The sequence below is a fragment of the Thermobia domestica genome, chromosome 18 (genome assembly GCF_964235325.1).
Source record: "Thermobia domestica chromosome 18, izTheDome1.hap1.1, whole genome shotgun sequence".
Classification (NCBI taxonomy): Eukaryota; Metazoa; Arthropoda; class Insecta; order Zygentoma; family Lepismatidae; genus Thermobia; species Thermobia domestica.
Window position 1 is genome coordinate 14,868,752 of NC_137471.1, and position 24,600 is coordinate 14,893,351.

At 39.1% G+C, this 24,600-nt stretch overlaps 1 protein-coding gene across 1 annotated transcript in view; it reads right to left on the reverse strand.

Annotated features, from left to right (window-relative positions):
- The window catches only part of LOC145675440 (uncharacterized), a 70,831-nt gene continuing 46,231 nt past the window's right edge, over nucleotides 1-24,600 (reverse strand). Inside the window, exons 11-13 of the mRNA XM_081745859.1 lie at nucleotides 21,466-21,591; nucleotides 3,346-3,511; nucleotides 1-278 (exon numbers count right to left, since the gene is read on the reverse strand). Coding sequence (XP_081601985.1) covers nucleotides 151-278; nucleotides 3,346-3,511; nucleotides 21,466-21,591 — 420 coding nt within the window. The 3' untranslated portion in view covers nucleotides 1-150. The remainder of the gene's footprint in view (nucleotides 279-3,345; nucleotides 3,512-21,465; nucleotides 21,592-24,600) is intronic.

Consider the following 24,600-nt stretch of genomic DNA (forward strand, 5'->3'; position numbering starts at 1 on the left):
TGCTTTACAGGCTGGTAGTACAAAGGTTTTATTTTTCTAGCTTTTGACATTTGTACACCATTGTTCTTAATCTTTCACTATATTTCCTTTTAACAGTGAAAGTCCATTTAAACTTTTTTGCACTGTGATCTAAGACAAAAAATACAAAATTTATTTGACACCATCTTGTTTCAAAAATTCTTTGAGACCAGGTCGTGAAAGTTTTCCAGTCTTTGTAAATGGCAGGCTGTCGACGAAAATGACTCCTCCACGTAAGCGTTTGAAGTCTGGCACTCTCTCTGTAAATAAATTATAAATAAATAAATTAATAAATAATAATCATTATCTGTACATCTGAAGAATTATTTCTTATTATATCTGATTTAGGGCAACATTGTAAAAAATTTTCTAGGTAGGAGAACCAACTTAATGTTATATTAATGTTACAATAATGTTGAAAGTAGCCAAAACTAACTAATTAAAATTTTCTGCAGGGCATATTTATCAAAATGTTGGTCATGTTTATGTTGGAGATAGCGAAACCGAAGTAATTACAATCTTTTATACGATTATATATTAGAATGTTCATTATATTAATGGTGTAAAATAACCAAAACTAACTAATCGGAATCTTTTGCACGTATACTTATCGAGGAACTTAGGTTAAGTTAGATAAGTAGTAGGTTAAGTTAGGTTAAAGTAAAGTGGTACACAAATATTTTAGATGTACGAGATTTTAACAAAAGAAACACTGACCAAAGCTTAAAACCCACTTTATTTTAAATTATAATTTGTAACGGTTTCGGATATCTAACATATAACTTCTTCAGACACTATCGAAAAGGATATGTTAGATCTCCGAAACCGTTACAAATTATAATTTAAAATAAAGTGGGTTCTAAGCTTTGGTCAGTGTTTCTTTTGTTAAAATAATCAATCCAAAGCCATGGATAATCTTACTATGTACGAGATGCACACGAAAAATACGTGTTGTTTTGTTCTGAAGTCGATATTTTTTGTCATTCAGGACAACAACTGCTGTGTTAGAGACTTCCATTCTTGCTATCTAAGCAGTGTACGTTTTGTTTATTAGATGGCAGCAGTTGAGTCATATTGCCTGAACAAGTAAGACATGTTTCTGATCCTGGTTGGGGATATGGAATTTTTGGTTGTGGAACAACGAGTAAAAATGGAATTCCTTACCGCAGTTGGACGTTGTGCAAAAGATGTTCATCGCCAATGGAGAGAATGTATGTGTGGTGATATTGCTCTTGGAAAAAGCACTTTTAGAAAGTGGGTGCGTGAGTTCAAACCCAGGCAAAGGAGTGTGTAAGATAAGCAGAGGACTGAATATCTAAAAACTGCATCAACTGACGCTAATATTGGTCGTATTGAAACTTTCGTCATGGAAGATAGGTGTATTATCATGCAAGAGAATTGTGATACACTGGAGCTAATAATGGTATCATTAGGACGAATAATTACAAACGAACCGGACTACGGAGGGTTTCTTCTCCCTGGGTTCCATGAATGCTTAATGACAAGTATAAAGAGGCAAGGATTTGATCAAGTGTTGCAAATTTGGCATGTTACAGAAGAACGGTATGTAATTCTTTTGGAAAGTATTGTGACAATGTATGAATCACAGATTCCATTATTCAATCTGAAAACAAAAAGGCAGTCGATGCAGTGGAAACACAGATCCCCTAAAAATGCTTCAGGTGATATCCAATGAGAAGGTGCTATATGGTGCTGACCATGGTATTACACTTCTGCCACACGCACCCTACTTTAGTTCCGAGTGACTTCTGGCTGTTCCTAAACCTCAAGGATTCTCCTGGTGAACGCCATTTTGGTAGTAGATCATCCCCAGGAATTTCTATTTCCAGTATCTGAAACAACCCACAGAGATGATTATGCACATGCTATACAAAATGGACGGAGCGATAACAACTGTGTATCAATAAACAGGGAGATTTTGTTAAGAAACAGAAACAGGTCAGTTCCTGGTTCCTGTAAATTAGAGCGAAACGATACGTACTTTAGGTGTGCACCTAGTATTTCCTTCTACAGAATATTGTTTGGTATGTGTTTCCCTATAGCGGAAGAGATTTATTGTTTCTTCTCGCTGTCTACAAATGCTTCCTTTAGTTGTTAATTCTATGTTGCTTTATCGCGTAGCTGAAATGCAAATTTCTTTATCCTATATCAGAACTGATTTCGTGTGTTAGTACAGGAAGAACAAATGCTCATTGAAATGGTAGTAAAGTAGCTACTTGGATAAACTTCTAATTGCGCCTTTTCTACTAACTTGAGGTCACGGAATTCAGTAATACTATCTTTAAATATATCCACTCATGGGATCACGAGAAAAAACAACCTCGAAATTAGTTTATTTGTATTCATTTATTTCCTAACGACTAAAGTCTATTTAGATTCTGTTCTCTTCATGATCCTCCTAAAAAATCTGGAGTCAAATGTTGTAACAGTTGCAACCAGGGGTACAATTGCGGGGGAACGCTGGGTACGCCGTCCCCTACCTCCAAAAATATGTACGGCGTTCCCCTAGTTCCTAAAAATTACAATGGACAAAAATTACAATGGGCGTGACGTCAAGACGCTACCTACCGTCCTCCTACCTTTTCAGACCCACTTTTACCCCTGGTTGCAACGGTAGGGTTTGAAATGAAAACACCGCCGCAAAACATTTCGCACTGTTTTCTGCGGAATATTCAGTTTCACGGCTTGCACGAACAGTTGATTTTTCGGGGCTGCACATAAAGCTCTGTCTTACGCGCTCCACGATTTTCTCTGACACACGCGGTCGTCCCGTGCCTCTCCCTTTACACAAACAACCAGTATCACGAATCTGGCCAAGCCAGCGTACAATGGTTTGGCGACTAGTTGCAGCTTTCCCGTATTTGCGTACGAATGAACGGACGCTGAACGCTCGTAACCGACGAACACTTCACATATTCAAACACACAAAAACTCTTCTCCTGCATTGCCATCATCCTGCAGAGTGGCGTTACAGGGTTGCCATCTACCGTACCACGAAGCGAACTTTTTAAACTTGGCGAGCGTATCTATCTTTTCATGTTTCACCCGTCTCTGTACGACATATGCTTGTACTTGCCATTAAGTAGTGCTTTGAAACCAGATGAGTCATTTAGGCTAAGCCTATTTGAAGATGAAATCAGACAAATAAAAATATTAAAATTTGAGGTTGTTACAAAGAGAAGAAATGAATACTTCCTTATTTAAAACAAACATACAACACTCATGTAAAGCACTTAAGCTTACTGTAATATGTTGGCGAGAATGTACAGAAAGATCAATAACTGGTATAAACAAAATATTATTTACCTTCAACATATTTTTCTAATTCCGTTGCTGTAATGTTATGTCCCTGTTTCTTCACTACATATGCACGAGGAAGAGCAGTGCATTCAGGATGTGGGACACCTAAAACACCTGCTGACACTACGGAAGGATGCTTTTGGAGAAGCTCTTCAAGTTCACTAGGTGAAATCTTAAAAAAAAAAGTCAAGAACAAAAATGTTAAGATAATATCCTACTGCTATAGTCAGTGGCGTATTTACGATTTTGTTTCGGGGAGGGCTTTACTAACTTTTGGGGGAGCTTTGCCTGAAAATGTGAAAATTCTGCAAGATATTTCATATACTTTACTATAGTAAGTAAGATTTCGGGGAGGGGGGGGGGCTTAAACCCGGAAGGCGCCCCCTAAATACGCCATTGGCTATAGTAATAAACACAATGACTGAAAAGCCAATCCAATAACCTTCAATTACTATGTACTATGATCTTTCCGAAAATCGCAATACGAGGAAGCAATGACGGGAATACGTTTAAAATCACAAAATTTTTACGGCAGTATATGACAAACATGCGATTACAATTTCAGCGCAATGGTGCATGCGGTTGGCCCTGCAGCGCCCTCAACTTGGTGATCACAATACTACTGCGAGAGGACAGCGAGTTACGCAGCCCTCCATACTCAAGCTTAGATAAGCAAAGAACAAACGCGTGCCCAAGTGTTATCATGCCTCTTCAACGTCGAGGGGTGAAATATAAACAAAAGTGAGTTCGAACGAAGCTTCTGGCCACTGTATGGGAAGGTAACTTTTCATACCGCAAAACTGGTGAGTCTACAGGCCATTCCGCCATGACAACGATACGTTATGTAGAAGCAATGGGCAGGGTCGACCAACGCCACCATAAGCAGAATACAATACAGTGTCATCTTCAGAGTTACAGTAGTTCAACTTTGGGTCACGGTATCGAGCTTGTGTGCATTGACGAATTGACCACGTCTATCGAATGCATGACTAAAAGATCCTGCATCTTTAGGTCGTCTTCGATTGACACAAAATCAAAAATGCTTTATATTACGATGGAAGTATAAACACTGTCATTAGTATTTTGAATGGTTGACGTTCATCTTTCTGGATCACTTTGCTCCACCAGTTCTACAGAGATGGCTGCATATGCATGAAGTGGTATCGTGGAGAGCGCTGTCTGCTAGCTTGGATTGTCGAGCGTAATTCCGGTCGAGCCTAACATATTAAAAACGATATTTCTAAAGGTATTAAAATTAATACATCTACAGCAGTGATTGATAATTTTTATAATGTACTGCAGACCAAGACAAACTAAGAACCATACTGGGGGGCCATTTTTAATTTTCTTTCACCTACCTCTTCTATGAAGCAACTGTTGGTTGAATGTGGGTAATACATTTTGCGAACCTTTGTTCTATTCCGTGCGTAAAGCAATTAGGACTACGGGCATTTGAGAGTAACTCTGTGAAATCAACATACATATAAAACTCGTTACCAATTACTCTATCTTACATAATAGGCTTCATAACCAAAAGATGAAAGAAACTATTTTGACAGTTAAACGTCAAATCTCGTTTTAGGAATATTATAGTAGCCAGTTACAATCGTCTTCATATGCACGAAGTGAAAACAAAATCATATATTTTTGTGGGCCAGATTTAACCCACGGGCAGTCATTTACCCATCACTGATCTAGAGTATATGGTTATGAATTCGCTATTTTTTGTGCTCTTTATTCATATCTACACCCATGACACAAAATTCGGGTTGGTGGAAATATTGTAGACTCGTAGACTCACCGCTGATTATGAGTGCATGGCAATGGCGTAGCTACGTTTTATAGCCCTCCCCCGCAAGAAAATACCCAGGGCCCCCGCCTTAACAACACACCATATACGTAATTAATGTTTTTCTGAACACAGTCTGGCTTTACTGTTTCATCCACTTGTCACAGCTGCAATATTGTCAGATTCCCAACTCAAAATTTCCCGACCGAGGACCCGAAATTTCCTAGTCTGGTTCAATATTTCAGTTCACATCGAAGGATAATATATAGCCTATAAAAGTCGACCGGAACAATTTTCCTTCTTTTTGTTCGCGGTGTGATTGACCTACACGTCAACCCTCCCAAAGATAGCAACAAAAAAGAAAAAGAAGAAGTAGAACATTGCCGACTAATGCAAAACTGAAAAGCATGTTGATTTGACTTATTAGGAGGGGCCGCGGTTGCTCAGTGGTAGAGCGTTCACCTCTGGTGTTTGGGGTCCCGGGTTCAAACCCTGCTCCGCCAAGTGAACTTTGTGGTGGACAAACACCGTGTGCGTGGGTTTTCTCTGGGTTCTTCCGTTTCCTCCCACTTTCTTCATTCCACCATTTCATTCATCTCTCATTATCACCGTCTCCTTTGACATAACCGTGGGACGTAAAACTCAAAATTTTCATTTTTTTCATTTTCGACTTATTAGGAGGCTAGGGTGAAGGGTCCCCTTGGAAATGTCGGGCCTCCCGCACTGCGGAGTTTCGCGCCATAGTAGTTACGTTCCTGGTGGTGGTATCCTCTTATTATGTGTATTATTATAGATAAGAATTTTTGGCTGTTTCCATTTTTGTCTACAAACTACAATCGCATATAATAGTAAACCAAATGAGAAAATATAATATATACGAGGGTGATTCAGAAAATGATGCTTCCAACGTGATACCTTTATTTGTGTTTGAAAGATGTTACCGATACAGATATCAGTGGAAAGCTTGTAGTGTCAGCTACAAATGGTGGCATGATCTTTCGACATAGTCCACCGCTGATTAAGACTACACTTGCGCCAACGCGAAACAAAGTTTTTCATGCTGTCGGCGAAGAATTCTGGTGGCTGCTGGCGATACACTTGCCGAACTGCTGTTTTCACTTCCGCGTTACAACTATAGCGTTAGCCCTTAAGATGATCCTAAAGATTGGGGAAGAGCCAAAAGTCACAGGTTGCAAGAGCCGGACTATAGGCAGGATGAGGCACAATGTCAACAACACTTTGCCAGCAGATGGGACAACTTTGAATTTTTTGGCGGAGGAGGACATATGGCAGTATTCCGTCGAGTGACGCTTCATTTATGGGTCGTAATGGTGTATTCGCAACTCGTCGCCGGCGATGAATGTTCCTGGGCGCACAACCTTCCGCAGTCAGAAATTCAATGACAGTCCGCAGTTTCAACCGGACGTCATCTCTGTATGTCATAGATCGATCCATTATTCTGGAACGAGAAGAGATAGAAAGGTGAAACAAGTGACATTCTATAGCTTAAACATCAGTGCATTATTGATAAACAGTTCAGAATGTTTCCTGTACTATTGGCCAAGTAATGAGCTTGAAGGCATTACTTTCTGAATCACTCTAAGAGTGAGTCAAAAGTTCTTGGACACCCTTATAATTAGAACCCGGAAAGGAACAAGTGAAATCTGAGTATGGCAATGATATTGTATGAGGGGTTTCAACTTTTGGGGTGTATGTTAATCATGACCGCCATCTTGGATTCAAGTCAATTTTTTTAAAATGGCAAGAAGGCGTGTGACATATTAAATAACCTCGAGTTCACGAATTCAGTGGTGTAATTTTTTGGTCAATATTGGATGGTTCGATAGTTGTGAAGTCCCAAATGTGAAAAATGACATTGAAACTGACATAATCTGTCTTTGTTACAGATGATCTAAACTGGATTACATTAACACTAACAGAATCGCTTTCTTGCAGGTGATCTAAAATGGTCTGACAAAGGTACAGCAGGTGGAACTCATCCTTATATCCAGGGAACGCAGCTGCCGAGAAATTGCAGATGACTACAACAGACGGCACCCAGACAGAGAATCGGTATCGGACAGCACGTTTGCACACGTAGTCACCAAATTCCAGGAGACTGGCTCTGTTGAAGATAGGCCACGTAGTGGGCGACCAAAGACTGTCATCACTGAGGAAACATGAACGGTGGTGATAGCATCGTTTGTGAAAAGTCCTAAACGCATTACCCGTCGTGTGTCATTGGAATGTGGAGGAAGTCAATCCGACATGAGCCAGATATTGCACACCTATCAGTGACATCCTTACAAGCTGCGCATGTACGGACAACAGGAACGGGATCCCTCGTTTCCTAAGGGCACACTGTTCAGCAATGAGGCGTACTTCACTTTGAACAAGGTTGACCTAAGTTGAGAACACAGTCCAGAAAAGGTAACGGTGTGGTGTGGCATACGGAACACCCGCACCATCGGGCCATTTTTCATTACCAGTACCTTAACGGTGCAATAGTACCTGATCTGCTCCAGGACCTTGTGTTTTCTTCCATACTGAACACAGACGACAGCTTTCCATCTTATTTTCACCATTATGGAGTCTCCCAACCATGATGGAGTTGGTGTGCGTGAATGGTTAGATGCACAACTCCAGGAAAGTGGATTGGTCGCCGTTGTCCCATGCAGTAGCTGCCCAGATCCTCTGACCGAGCGCCCCTGGATTTTTACGTGAAGGACATTTTAAGCATTGTATTATGTATGCTGAGTGAATCCGCGATTTGAGACACCTTGAGGTACGCATCCAGCACGCCTGTGACCAAATTTCATCTAACATTCTCCTTCGTGTGTAGTCAGAGTGGTTGCGTTGACTACAGTTATGCATTGCACGGGATGAATATTACATAGTACCTGTGTTGTTGCATGCACTTGAGAGGTAATTTGTCAACATTTTGGCCTTCACAACTTGCGAACCCTCCTATATTGACCAAAAAAAAAAAAAAAAAAAAAAACATCACTGCATTTGTGAGCTGGAGCTAATGTTTAATATGCCACATGCCCCTTTCCCACTTAAAAAATCGACTTGAATCCAAGATGGCGGCTTTTAAGACGGCAGCCTGATCGACATACACCCCAAAAGTTGCGGCCACTCACCCAATATCAGTAGTCATACTCAGTTTTCACTTGTTCCCTTCCGGCTTCAAATTACAAGTGTCCAAGAACTTTTGACTCACCTTGTATATATATTACGTTTACATATGTACACTCATGTCCAAAATGATTGTCGCATATCTATAAATATGTTGTTGTAGGAATATAATTTGATAATGAATTCGCCCGGTATTTCTTATAATGTTAGTATGTGTATATTCGGCAAAGACATGTACCTATGTGGCAAATTTCATGTCAAAAGAACAGTAAATAAGAACAATAAAACGAAAATAAAATTTTCTTTTCCATTTAGCAGCATTTTGTTTTACTCATTCTAATTTTCGTATTTATAATTCTTTTCCTAAGAAATTTACCACAAATATACATTTCCCGATTATACACATAGTATCAGCATTAAAAGTACCCTGCAAAATCATTATTAAATTATGTTCTTACATGAAGACAGTTATAGATATGCGACAATAATTTTGGACATGAGTGTACATACACGAGGGCCACCGCAAAAGACATGACAACGTTTTCTTTTCACAAAACAGAAGGAAGCAAAAAATTTTTATATATATTCGAATGGAAGATTAGTACATATGTAAACGTTACATGTAGGAAGTTGGAGCAACATACATATCCCGATCAAAAACAGAACAAAAAAATGAGTAGAAAGAACTGTTCATTTCGTTGTGTTTTACCTCGAATTATAACCTCACAAATCAGTATAAGTAAAATTACAATTGTACGTAAATCCCCGAAACACTAGCATCTAGAGTTCTTCGAATAATCCCCCAATTAATCCACTAGATGACAGGATCATGATGCCACATGGCCGAACTGTGAACGCACTGTACTACTCCTGTACTTTCCTGCAATGACGACTACATCGGACTATTTGGGAGAAACGACCTGAACGTTTACTTGATGCACTCATGGCAATGGTACATCCCATATGACAGCGTTTATGCAGAATCTTAACACGCGATGGGGATGGGAAGTACTCGAGCATCCACCATATTCGCAAGATTTCAACCTCATACCAAAACGACACACTTTTGAACACACAAAAGTGGAAACACACTTTTGAGACAGTGCTACAACAGTAAGACGTGAAATTAGAAGATTTGCTTGCAATGAGGTCACGGTATTGTGAGCGGAGGACTGTGAGTTTGCATAATATGAATACATTACTAAAATCATTAATATGCAAAAATGCAAATGTGGGAGGAATCTTAATAATTAAACTGATATTTACTTTAAATTACTGTAACCTCCTGCCACAAAGTTAATTTAGTGAATTTAGTCAGTCGGTAGAGTCTTAGAATGAATAAAAGTTAAAATTTTGAAAAGAAAAAAAAATAAGATTCCTGTTAAGCATGACACTCTAATTTACAGGTTAATATGGTTTTAACACCCATCCTGTATGCGAAAAATACCCAAAATATTCTCATCGCAATTACGATCCATTGATAGACCCAGCTTCTGGCCTGAAAAGCAAACAAGAAAGACAAAAGGGTAACACATTACCTTGCGGCCAACTGCAACAATAAAAGAAGTCAACATTCCAGTGGTAATCCTGCTTTAATGCACCACTTCCGTAATTCCAGAGCACACAGAAATTATATTTACAAAAGCACTCGCGCGCGTGGTCTCGCTAAGAGACCTGAGCAAAAGAAGAGAAAAAGAAAAAAAAATATTTCTTTTAATATTTCTTTCTCACACTTTGAGCTCGCAATTATTATTGTTTGTGCACTTTTGTATTCATTACGCCGCGCTCTTCTTTCTTGAAGTGTCTCTAGTTTCACGATTGAATGCACTTCCGGGTCGAGTTTCTTCCAAAGTTGTGGACCATCCTCTTCCTAGGTTCTGCTAACCGTCAGGTTTCCTCTGCCATGGAATTTCAGTAAACACCAGAGGCGGTTCAACTGGGTAGTCCTTGGTGTGATACAACTATAAAATACATTTGTTATTTGACGAAAGTTCTCATGACGTTCTCTTGCACAAAACCCGCCTACTTAATACAAGCAAAAATAGCTCAGTTCTTGTATTTAATGGGTTTTAATTAAACTATACTATACGATAGCATTGGAGATTTTCTACAGAACACGGCAATGTGTTTTCTTCACTAAGAATGTTACTCGTTTTTTTTGATTTCACTGTTAGTAGCGTGAACAAGTGATATAGCGTGTGACGTAAACATGGCACAAAATTGATACTGGTGCGAAGCACTTTACGAAATATGATGTAAAGCTTTGTCTCTTCCCACTAGTAAATGGTGATATATGTCGCACTTTGTCTCATATCACTTTTGTGAAAACACACTTTTATATATATATATAATCGGTATCTCCTACTCTCCCATTCCACCACTAGAATGTTAGTCCGGAGAAAACGAGGAAATACTGAAAGTAAACTAGCTATGATTGCCCATTCTACAGCACACACGCACAGAATATCAGTGTGTAACTAACGCACTATTCTTGTACACACATCTCTGAATGGTAAGAGTTCCAAATAGCTGACGGTCAACACGATTACGACTTGCAGTGCTTGATATGCACTGTCTCGCGATTTAGGAATAACTAACTCTCTGGTTGTCCCGAGTACTGTTATATTCCTTTGCAGTTTCATTGTTTCTTTCAACTGCTGGGTTGGGCCGAACCAAAGTAGCCCGCTCCACTGGAATAGGGGTGAAGGTGCATCCCTCACCTGCGAGTTTCCAGTGACCTAAATAACTTAAAAAAAACACACTTGTTCATGTTCTTTTCCACTTTGTCTATCACTTCAATGGCATCGTTGTCTGTCACTATGTTTGTTAACTTGCTTAATAATCAAGCTTCAATTTAGTATCTGTTACGCACACACACTGTGCCGTAATTACGAGAAATATTAACACAAACACCAACATTATTTAAACTCTGTCACTTGACATGTTTACTTAAACACCTTTGTCAGGTGACACCACCTATCGGCGACACCAGGAACTGCTTGAACAAGTGACATTGAATATGATAAATTACAGAAACGGATGCATTGAAGGATTTGGTTTCTGAACAAATTAATGATGTTAATTAAACAAATTAAATGAACTATGCAAAATGCAAACAAATTAAAATGACTCTAGATAAGGCTGAAGTAGCCTGACACATGATAAACAACATAATATTACTGATTGGAAGGTCGCTTTTCTTTTGCAACAGTATTGCCTTCTCGGTTATATTTAAAAAAAAAACAAAGGTATGTGTTAGTCTCCCTGCATACCTTCCACAACCACAAACTCGGCCTAAACTGGTATTAGTACAAGCCAATTTGACAAAACAAAATATATATATCGAACTACATATGTCTAATACTACGGGAACACCCAGAAAGTTTATTTACATAACATAACACATATTATTATTCAAATCATATCAGCGGTGCAGACGATAACTATATTTTTACAGAGACATCTAGCGGATGTCATGGAACCATTACAAACAACGTTCTAGACAGCTTCCCCTCTAGTTCAAGTGGACTCGTCAATAATTTTAAAATAGTCAACTTCTCTTTCTCTGAGAATGTTCCGTTGGCAAAACGACGCTTCAAAAGTCGAACACGCTAAAAATGGGCGTGTTTAAAAAAAATAACACCTCTTTGTATTCGGATTTCTCTCATAGACATGCTAAAAATTTTATGATTTTTTCAAGTATTGCCTCCGTAGGATTTGTGTCTCGGTAGTGATAGTGTATGCTACTTCCTATAACAACACTAAGAAATTCAACTAGCAATACATCTAAGCAAAATCTGAATCTCATAGGTTTTCTATCCTTATTCAGATGGTTATATTGATTTCAAAATTCTTCTCAACTTGGGTGTCCAACGCTCCGTTAAGTACACATGCTTTCTTTGAGTTTTTTTTTCTGGGAAGCTTTCTCTGCCTCTATCCATGCAAACTAGCATATCAACATACAAAATTCGCTATCTTCTTAGACGTTAATATTAATTAATATCAAATTCTTATTGCTTCTCGCTTAAGTCCTGCCCTGTTGTTCATTACTATTCATTTACATAACACAATAAACCATAAATATACATAGAAATATTAATAAAAGTTATATGCTCCCGCTGGTAATTATTTAAATCTCAAAATTCTTTATATGCAAATTCCTAATTAAATTGAAATATTATTCATAATTTCACGAAAAATTTAAATATGCAAATCATCTTATAACCAGATCATGTGACGTTCACATTTATTCCCCTCCTAAGGAAATGCAACCGTTAATCGCTTAATCGTTGCATTTTCTCAGAAGTTGTACTAATCTACTTTACGTAAATCACATACATATTCCGTATATACTAACTTTATACAAGATTTCCCTAAACACATCAATATGTCCTAACAATCATAAGATAATAAACTAAACACTAATAACAAATAAAAATAATCCCTAACATGTCATAATCACTTTATATTCATTATTCTATACGAAATTCATCTCTCTATGTTATATCATTATTGACTGTAGTATTACACTCCGCGCAACTACTCTCTTGGAAGCCAGACGTAAGGAGGTGCGTCTGGAAGTGTATACTTTTCTGCTCTCCATCCTGTATGACGTGCTGTGTTTATTTCCTGCTTCTCCTACGTCATCAGGTCAGCTGTGTCCTGAGGAGGCGTGGTTTCACGCTGAACGTATTTTTTCAGGTGGAACACGTTTCTCTTCATCAATATTTCTCTCAACTCAGGATCGTTTATCTTACAGCAATCCTTTCTCGAATACTGCGTACTGAACTTTGCGCATAACCGACGAAAATGCGTTGATGATATTCATTTGTGAGGGGCTACTATGACTTAATTTTCAAATATACTTTATTGACGTTTATCTTACTCATCAACCATGATGGTTGAGAGGCACACACACGAGCGAAGCTCACCACGGCTTCAAGCTCTTATCGATTTCTTCAATTTTCTACGCTATGCTATCGTGCAAGGAAACTTAATTTTTACTGGCTAATTTCTTCTATTACAGTGGTGCAATAATTCATTCTACTTTCGCACTCAACCAGCGGACTCTAAAACGAAGTGGTATTCTTCGGTACTAATCCCCACGTCATCTATCAACTAAACGTATTATTAGCGGCGGATCTAGGTCACAGAGGGTAAAGATACATCCTCGTCTTCATGGTTCGATCATCGGTCACCTCAATGGAATGCTGGTAATCCCTAATGGTACCGGGCTTCTCGTCAAATATGCTTCGATGTTTGTAGAGCACGTCGTACAACTTTTGCTTTTCCTCCCCACTCAAATCAGTATACTTTTCGACATGATCTCTGATTTCTTCTGGGGTAGCCTGGGTTCGAACCTTCGCCCATTCCTGTGGCGAGTAAACGACGTTTGCAAGTTCGGCTGCAGTTGGGAACTTCCCATCGTCCAACTGGCTGCGCAGGGTAGCCAACTCTCCCTGGTGGCCTCCGCCTGCTGACGCTCGCTCGAACTGCTCTGTAGTCAGCGGTCCTCTCCTCGACACGCACATACTACTAAGTGTGGGATTCTCACAATCAACCACATCCTCTTCGAACTCCCAGGATAATTTTCTTATGAAAAGGTCTTCTTCCTCTATTTCGATGTCTCGAAAAGAAACTTCTATATGGTGGGGATGGTTAAGCGAAAGGACGTTTCTCTCATAATCTAGGATCGCTCTACTTTCTACAAAGAACTGTGAACCCAAAATGAGTTCACGGTTCAGCCCTTTCACTACTATTGCTGAAGTATAGTACTCCTTTTCTGCAATCACTAACTCTAACAATACTTGGCCGATGATCGAAGCGACGGCGCGACCGAACGCTGAACTGACTCTAATATTTGCTGACTTAATGAACGCTGGTGGGGGGTCTCGCTTGCGTATTTCTTCCCAACATTGCAGTGAGATAGCCGAGATGCTCGCGCCACTGTCCAATAATGCCAGAATTTTGCTATTAAATAGACCTACTTCTACCTCCGGAAGTGTTACTAAATTGTTATTGGGTAGCTTTTCGGTCGAACTATCTAAAAGGTTCCTAAAAATCGCATTCGTCTCATCAAACAACTTTTTGTTTATTCTAATTTTGTCCCCATTTTTCTGTAACAGCATGATCTCGGGCTGACGAATGTCGTTATTTCCTTCACGATCGAAATGTGTCGTGCTAATTATACGTCTACAAGTTTCACAATCCCCATTCTCAAGTGTCTCTAAAGTCTTTACAAATGTCTCACTACTTTCTTCTTTTTCTTCTTCTACAACATTGTTGCATGCAATAACACAATTACGCATATCCTCAGAAATACATTTCGCCGGTTTATCCTGAATATTCAGTACTCCAGTATTCAAGTCACCGCTCTGAGAACATGCGGACAGTTCTCAGTGGCGTTGACTAGTTCCAGGGCTGTTTGCACGTGAATTCCCACGAGACGAGACTTGTCTCGAGGACTGTTCAGTCCTATCGTTATGAACTCGGAGCTCATTAACCTCCGCAGCATAGTCACTATTTCTATTATTATTATTATTGCGAGTTTGTGCACGACCCCTATTCCTTCCACGTCGTTGTCCTCGGTTTCCCTGATTTCTCGTTCGAGAATCTCCAGTGTCACGCTCCTGACCATTGGAATTTCTCGAACGCCAATTGCCACTATTATTGTTATTCCTGCTTCCATAGCCTCTTCGTGAACCCCTATTGTAATAAGGCCCATTGTCCCTGTGGAACCTCCTGTCTCTGGTGGGGTTACTCGGCCTACTGTTTCGTGGGGGGGGGGAAGATCGTCCTACATCTTCTTCTTCTTCTACAGTAAGTGTATTTATTCCCCTCCTACTGTTGTTGTTACTTGGTGGCTGATAGGTGGACTGCAGCTCACCAACAATGTTCAACAATTCATCTATAGATCGAGGTTTAGATGACACAATACATCTATAGATTGAGAATGGCAATTGCCGTGGAAGAACTCGCAAAAGTACCTGGGGAGGTAACGGGGGGTCGAGAATACTGTTGGTATGCAGTAATTCCAACAGGTATTCCGTCGGTTTCTTGCTTCCCCGTGTCTCAAAACGTGACGTCAAAATGGAGGCGCGGAGATTAGCAAGTTTTTCCTCGCTAAGATAGGCGTTCTTGAAATGTCTAACGAGATCTTGGTAATTAGCGCATTTCTTCAAAGTCACCTGCATCCACTGGCGTGAGATGCCACGGAAGCAGTGGGAGGAAAAGGCCAACCGTCTCTCTTCTGGTACACCCGTTAAATCGAAATAGTTATCTAGCTCTACTAGAAAATTATGGGCCTGTATTTCTGATTCAACTCCTGTAAAAACAGGAAGTGACAGATCTCGATGTAATAGCCCTAAGGCTGACGCTACCTGGCAATTCGCAACACTACTATTGCTACTGCTGACGTTGTTTATGTTTTGAGGGGGAGGGGCAGCCTGCTCGTCTGAGTTCTCACGCCTGGGAAGCTCAGGGAACTGCCCCGCATGGCTCGGTCCAGCGACCGGCGTTTCGATTCTCTCATGCGAGACAGAGGCTGTGTTTTGACAACTGGAACTGTTTTCTCGCACCGACTCCTTTAACAGTTCCAGCTGTTCCTCCCATCTCAATTCCGCTCTACGCAACTTAGATTGTAAGTGGCCCACCGAACTATCTACGGTAGCTTTTACTCTATCTATTTCAGTAGAAACGGCGGCTACATTCTCCCCCACTCTCTCCATGTCACCACGTAAATGGTTGACATCTCGAGAGACCTGAGCGAGGTTTGAACCAAGGACCTCAGATATCTCGCCTATCCTGCTTTCAGTGTGAGCCTCTAATTCACTAATTTTATTCTCTGTTGCCTCAACTGATGATTTTAGTTCCTGGCAGGATGCTGTTATCTTGGATTCCAGAGCTTCCGCTGAGGAATCGATCCTTGCTTCTAGCTCTGTCACGTTTTGCATCATTTCACGCCGGAAACTGTCAGTGATCTGTTTTTCAACAGCCTCCAACTTATCTAGCATGGTTCTGCTAGCGTTCTCCTGCCTACTTGCTAATTCCGATAACGTTTTTTCATGCCTCTTTTCTTGAGATTCTAATTTACTTGAAATTTCTAAAAGTGACTTTTCGTGATTCTTTTCTTGTTTCTCTAGCTTATTCGAAATGTCATTTAATGATTTCTCCTGTTTTTCTGCCATTTCTTTTAACATATGAAAAAGTGACGCGAGACACGGGTCAGATACAGATGTGACTTGCGCTGAGGTGCTGGGAACCGGTTCCCTAACCTGCTCCGATTCATTAGCCCTCTCATTACTCACTGTACCTTCTCCAGGCGGAACTACTTCCTGGAGAGAGGTGTTTACATTTCCTACTGAATCGCTTCCGGTGTCCTGAGACTCCGATGGAAATTCCATTATTTGCGCAAATTGATCGTCAATAATGTTGTCGCCTACAAAGCCTTCCATCGCTCTAGCTTGACTTCGCGTTACTACCATCAAGTGATTATGAACTCTAAATAAGTAACTAGGTTCTCTAATATGCCTAAACTTGATTCGCTAAATGTTATTCCCCTCCAAAAGGTTTAAAATTTTGTAACACACTTCAACAAAATAAATGAATATGACACAACAATAATATACACAGAAATAATAAACTTTCTGGATGGCAGCGCGACAACCTGAAAGAAAAACACATCTACTGCTACCCGCGTCTGGCTTGCACTAAATATCGTAAAAACGTTGGGTATCTTTCATTTCTTGTGGCAACATTCTTTACTGACCAGAAAATGAAAAGGAAAACAAGACTTTACTTTATTTCTCTTGCCACAAGATTTACTATCAAAACCAAATTTTAGCAAAGGACATTTCTAAAACAAAACATACATCCAGGATGGTGTGTGTGTCGTGCCCCACGCGCAAGGCAGCCAAGTTCTTTGTGAGCGGAGGACTGTGAGTTTGCATAATATGAATAAATTACTAAAATCATTAATATGCAAAAATGCAAATGTGGGAGGAATCTTAATAATTAAACTGATATTTACTTTAAATTACTGTAACCTCCTGCCACAAAGTTAATTTAGTGAATTTAGTCAGTCGGTAGAGTCTTAGAATGAATAAAAGTTAAAATTTTGAAAAGAAAAAAAAATAAGATTCCTGTTAAGCATGACACTCTAATTTACAGGTTAATATGGTTTTAACACCCATCCTGTATGCGAAAAATACCCAAAATATTCTCATCGCAATTACGATCCATTGATAGACCCAGCTTCTGGCCTGAAAAGCAAACAAGAAAGACAAAAGGGTAACACATTACCTTGCGGCCAACTGCAACAATAAAAGAAGTCAACATTCCAGTGGTAATCCTGCTTTAATGCACCACTTCCGTAATTCCAGAGCACACAGAAATTATATTTACAAAAGCACTCGCGCGCGTGGTCTCGCTAAGAGACCTGAGCAAAAGAAGAGAAAAAGAAAAAAAATATTTCTTTTAATATTTCTTTCTCACACTTTGAGCTCGCAATTATTATTGTTTGTGCACTTTTGTATTCATTACGCCGCGCTCTTCTTTCTTGAAGTGTCTCTAGTTTCACGATTGAATGCACTTCCGGGTCGAGTTTCTTCCAAAGTTGTGGACCATCCTCTTCCTAGGTTCTGCTAACCGTCAGGTTTCCTCTGCCATGGAATTTCAGTAAACACCAGAGGCGGTTCAACTGGGTAGTCCTTGGTGTGATACAACTATAAAATACATTTGTTATTTGACGAAAGTTCTCATGACGTTCTCTTGCACAAAACCCGCCTACTTAATACAAGCAAAAATAGCTCAGTTCTTGTATTTAATGGGTTTTAATTAAACTATACTATACGATAGCATTGGAGATTTTCTACAGAACACGGCAATGTGTTTTCTTCACTAAGAATGTTACTCGTTTTTTTTTTATTTCACTGTTAGTAGCGTGAACAAGTGATATAGCGTGTGACGTAAACATGGCACAAAATTGATACTGGTGCGAAGCACTTTACGAAATATGATGTAAAGCTTTGTCTCTTCCCACTAGTAAATGGTGATATATGTCGCACTTTGTCTCATATCACTTTTGTGAAAACACACTTTTATATATATATATAATCGGTATCTCCTACTCTCCCATTCCACCACTAGAATGTTAGTCCGGAGAAAACGAGGAAATACTGAAAGTAAACTAGCTATGATTGCCCATTCTACAGCACACACGCACAGAATATCAGTGTGTAACTAACGCACTATTCTTGTACACACATCTCTGAATGGTAAGAGTTCCAAATAGCTGACGGTCAACACGATTACGACTTGCAGTGCTTGATATGCACTGTCTCGCGATTTAGGAATAACTAACTCTCTGGTTGTCCCGAGTACTGTTATATTCCTTTGCAGTTTCATTGTTTCTTTCAACTGCTGGGTTGGGCCGAACCAAAGTAGCCCGCTCCACTGGAATAGGGGTGAAGGTGCATCCCTCACCTGCGAGTTTCCAGTGACCTAAATAACTTAAAAAAAACACACTTGTTCATGTTCTTTTCCACTTTGTCTATCACTTCAATGGCATCGTTGTCTGTCACTATGTTTGTTAACTTGCTTAATAATCAAGCTTCAATTTAGTATCTGTTACGCACACACACTGTGCCGTAATTACGAGAAATATTAACACAAACACCAACATTATTTAAACTCTGTCACTTGACATGTTTACTTAAACACCTTTGTCAGGTGACACCACCTATCGGCGACACCAGGAACTGCTTGAACAAGTGACATTGAATATGATAAATTACAGAAACGGATGCATTGAAGGATTTGGTTTCTGAACAAATTAATGATGTTAATTAAACAAATTAAATGAACTATGCAAAATGCAAACAAATTAAAATGACTCTAGATAAGGCTGAAGTAGCCTGACACATGATAAACAACATAATATTACTGATTGGAAGGTCGCTTTTCTTTTGCAACAGTATTGCCTTCTCGGTTATATTTAAAAAAAAACAAAGGTATGTGTTAGTCTCCCTGCATACCTTCCACAACCACAAACTCGGCCTAAACTGGTATTAGTACAAGCCAATTTGACAAAACAAAATATATATATCGAACTACATATGTCTAATACTACGGGAACACCCAGAAAGTTTATTTACATAACATAACACATATTATCATTCAAATCATATCAGCGGTGCAGACGATAACTATATTTTTACAGAGACATCTAGCGGATGTCATGGAACCATTACAAACAACGTTCTAGACAGCTTCCCCTCTAGTTCAAGTGGACTCGTCAATAATTTTAAAATAGTCAACTTCTCTTTCTCTGAGAATGTTCCGTTGGCAAAACGACGCTTCAAAAGTCGAACACGCTAAAAATGGGCGTGTTTAAAAAAAATAACACCTCTTTGTATTCGGATTTCTCTCATAGACATGCTAAAAATTTTATGATTTTTTCAAGTATTGCCTCCGTAGGATTTGTGTCTCGGTAGTGATAGTGTATGCTACTTCCTATAACAACACTAAGAAATTCAACTAGCAATACATCTAAGCAAAATCTGAATCTCATAGGTTTTCTATCCTTATTCAGATGGTTATATTGATTTCAAAATTCTTCTCAACTTGGGTGTCCAACGCTCCGTTAAGTACACATGCTTTCTTTGAGTTTTTTTTTTCTGGGAAGCTTTCTCTGCCTCTATCCATGCAAACTAGCATATCAACATACAAAATTCGCTATCTTCTTAGACGTTAATATTAATTAATATCAAATTCTTATTGCTTCTCGCTTAAGTCCTGCCCTGTTGTTCATTACTATTCATTTACATAACACAATAAACCATAAATATACATAGAAATATTAATAAAAGTTATATGCTCCCGCTGGTAATTATTTAAATCTCAAAATTCTTTATATGCAAATTCCTAATTAAATTGAAATATTATTCATAATTTCACGAAAAATTTAAATATGCAAATCATCTTATAACCAGATCATGTGACGTTCACAGTATTCGGTGTCTTCCACATCGTTGGTGATGTGTGGTGGATTTTGAAGGTACTACTGGTATGTATTTCTGGGATTTACACATATTTATTATTGTACTTATAATGGTAATTTTATTTATAATGGTTTGTATTGTTGTATTCCACGATAAAACATACGAAACGAATCATTCGTTGTGTTCATTGTTTGCCGTTCTATATCCTGATGGAGATATGTATGTTCGTTCAACTCGCTACATGTAACGTTTTATGTGTGTTACTCATCTTGATTTTTTTAAACCTGAAAACGCATTGCAACAGATTTAATTTCTAATGGATGAAATTCCAAGCAGATCAATGAAACTCTCAAGCTGGCTACTGATCAAGGTGACCAGACGTCCCGTTTTAGCCGGGACAGTCCCTTATTTTCAACCGCTGTCCCGTTTTATTCAGATTCACAAACGGGACGCCTAAATGTCCCGTTTTTAAGCAAACATAACACAGGCGTCCCGTAATTATTATTCAAAATATAAATAGTTAATGCTAATTCTACACTTTTCCGTACCAACAATCATTGGGAGAGGGGCGGATCCAGAAAGGAGGCGATCGTACCCCCAGAAGAGGAAACTTTTTTATTTTATATATATAAATAAAACCCATCCCAAAGTTTGGAGCCCTTAAAAGTAGCAGTATGACAACCCACCGCCCCTCCCAGAAGTCGGTCCTGGATCCGCCCCTACATTGGGAAGGTTCAGCCGTGCTTAGAACTTCTGAAAATTCCAATGAGAATTGAGTATTCTATGGTTCAAGTGGGAATTCTGAGTGTTGAAGTAGTTAAAAGTATTGTTGGGTAGTACTTAAGTTAGAAACGCTGTGTTATTATTCTTACTTGTGTATTTTGTAAATTGAAAACACTGCTGAGTCCCAAAATGGAATGTGAAAGTCACCCCCCCCCCCGTCGCCGATTCGTATGCGTCCCGTTTTTTAAAGTAAAAGTTCTGGTCACCTTGCTACTGATACAAATCAGCAGCGGATCTTCCTACGAGTTAGCCTAATGTCGCTTATAAAGGGTTCTCTTGGAATACGTACGTGACATGTAATTGATTGGAAAGACCTTGAAGCCATGTGATGAAAAAGAAAAAGAAAATCTTCTGGCGATGGTAATAGTAAACCAGAATGAGTTGTTAGGAAACGAATAGTATGAAGTAAAAGCTTACGTGGTGAGCTAAATATTTGAACACTTCTTTAATTCTGTCTGACACAAAGATTCGTCCTTTTTCATCGACGTAGCCAATATCTCCTGTGTGGAGCCAACCTTCTTCATCAATAGCTTCCTTAGTTTCCTGTAAGAAAATACAAACTTAAAAAATAGCCTTTGCACTTAAAATTAAAAAATTTCGTTCTGTTCTCGATTTTATAAAGTTTACAGAAAAAAAATGTGTTACTGAGCATGAATGAGACATTGCTATTAGATCATTTCCTTTAAGTGATCTTTTTAAAACTGTTTACCCAACATTGTTAGGGTCGTCAAGTCTAGGGGGCTTAGGTGGTCAGGTCATGTAGCTAGAATGGAAGAAAGTAGAAACGCTTTCAAAGTCTTGACTGGAAGACCCATCGGAAAACGACCATTAGGAAGACCTAGGCGCAGATGGGAGGACAATATTAAGATGGATCTCGCAGAGATTGGAATACAAAGTAGAAACTGGATGCAGTTAGCTAAGGATAGAAGTTAGTGGAGAGCTTTTGTGAACGCGGCATTGAACCTCCGGGTTCCATAGGCCATAGAGTTAGTTAGTTAGTTAGGTCTATTTAAAACTGAAATGTAGGTGGTAAAAATATTAGTTGAAACATGTCTCGTAACTCCATTGCATATATTTCCGAATGACACTTTTGATGTCTATGCAAATGTTAATCTACTGCGGCATAGTTACACGGTAAGTGTGATAATTACAACGTTAACAGAAATGATAATAATTCAAGATACAGTGACATGGGGATACTTTAAATCCTGGGATACTTTGGTCTAGACTTCCAAAGTGGATAGAGAGTCACCTAGCGATACCAATACAAAATATATCGTAGTTATTTCTGCGAATAAGGAAGCCCTAAGGATCACGTCACGTATTTGCGAACCAGCTGTCGACCTGTTTGCACGTGTCCCTTACTAGGAAGTGCTTTATCTGCAGTGAAAATACGTATAAATGTGTAAGTGTAACCAACGTCTGCAAAACTTTCCACATACAAAGGTAAGTGTAAAATATATACTAATTAAACTGAATATAACTTGTGTTTGGTAGCTCTGGGAGTATAGGAAAAGAAAGAAAAAAATACACGAATTCAAAATATATGTGCTCATGTATGTTGTAGGAAAGTTTAAAAATGAAGGGGTAACTTTGATTACACCATAGGAACAACATTGATCAAGCGATGAGATGGAGCTACATTCCGTGACTGGTTCAAAACCACCTTTCTACCACACGGGAAACGTTTAGAAGGTCGAAAAGTACTAATCGGTGACAATATGTCATCACATTTGAATGGTGAGGTGTTGTCATTGTGCGCTGAAAATGCCATTGATTTTATTTGCATGGTTCGTAACTCCACACATCTTTCCCAATCGCTGGATGTTGCGTTTTTCGGACCCATGATGGAAACCTGGCATGAATGTCTCACTGATTTTAAAGTACAAAATCCAAGATTAAGCACAGTTCCAAAGAACATGTTCTCTACTCTGCTGACGAAATCTCTGAAGAAGATGGACGCAGTAGTAGCACGTGTTACCATACTCACGATCACAACTGCCAGATGACATGAGTAATCAAGAGAAATCTGATTAATGGATTCCGAACGTGTGGGATATATCACATTGATGGTGAACAAATGTTTAACAGATTGCCCGCAGAACATGCTGCAGAAGATCCCATCCATGGTGTCGAAGATGCATTAACCACTCTGATCAAAGAGCAGCGATTCGGTACCGGTACGTCAAGCAAATAGGGATGTACCGAGACCGAAACGGACTTTTATATACCGAGACGAGACTGAGACCGAGCAGACGTCTTTAAATCCAGACGAGACCGAGACGAGACTTACGTCAGTCTCGAAAGTCTTGGTCTTGTACCGAATATTGATATTGATAGTTATTAACCCTCTCATGCATACAGTCCACTCTAGTGGACACGTTCTATTGGCTGATATTTTTCTTACGTAGGTGCTAAGCTAAATAATAATCTAAAGAGCAGGACTAGTACGTAGTTTATGAAATATTGCTATACATGTGGCGTCAAGGGGCTGTTTTCTATGTCTCATCCATTGGACCTCATGGAATAATGGAGTGAAAGGCTTTTCTATTGTGTCCACTGAGGTAGACATTATGCATTACTGAGTAAGCCAGCTTTTTATTTATTACTATAATATTTTCGAGAAAATAACCGTAGGGAAATTATGTATAACTAGACTTTCACATAGTCGGGGTTATTATGGCTAAGAAACAATATAAATATTCATATTATACCGTAGATGATCTACCCATACGTATCTTCATCATATAAACTCAATGAAGTCAAAAAACAACCGAGCATCGTCTGAGCTGGCACTTCTGATTGGCTACTATCGTTTCCGCTATGATTGTTGGCTCGAAACATTGCGATCTTAGTGGCACGTATTGTACAGAGTAGGTGTGGCGAAGTTGTGACGTATGGCTTCACGATTTTGTTATATGGGTAGATACTCTATTTTATAACATCCTTGGTTTTTTTATTTACATTGTTTTTTGTCAGAGAAAGCTCTCGTCAGAAGGCTTCTGGGTTTTGTAATGTATACTGTAACTTCATACAAATATATCTGAACAGGGGCGCATTCACAGTGGAGGGGAGGGCACCGGGTTCGGGTGGGGGTGGGCGCCAGCACCCCCCAAATCTCCCGAGTCCTGAAATAATACAGTTTTTGCTTGGCAATAATTACACATTTCCATAAATTTAGATGTAAATATGTAAGATCTCAACCTTGGATCCTCCCTCCCCCCAAATAATTATGAGTGCGCTCTGCATCTGAGTATAGTGTAGACGTTTATGTAACTAGTAGTGGATTTCAGGATATGGTCTGTTGGAAGGGGGGGATTTATGCTCCGGGAGGAAGTTCATACACCATGTTCGCATTGACTCTGACAATTTCTAACTAAACGTCAAGGCAATAAATGCATAAATAAAATAAAATGAAAGGTAATTCGAAAAGTAATAATAATATTACTGACACAAAACATTTGGAAAGTATATTTTTCTTTGAAACACAAATGACACTTTTTTTTTTTTTTTTTTGAAAGCATGAAAGAATTCAACGTTTATCTTTTCACC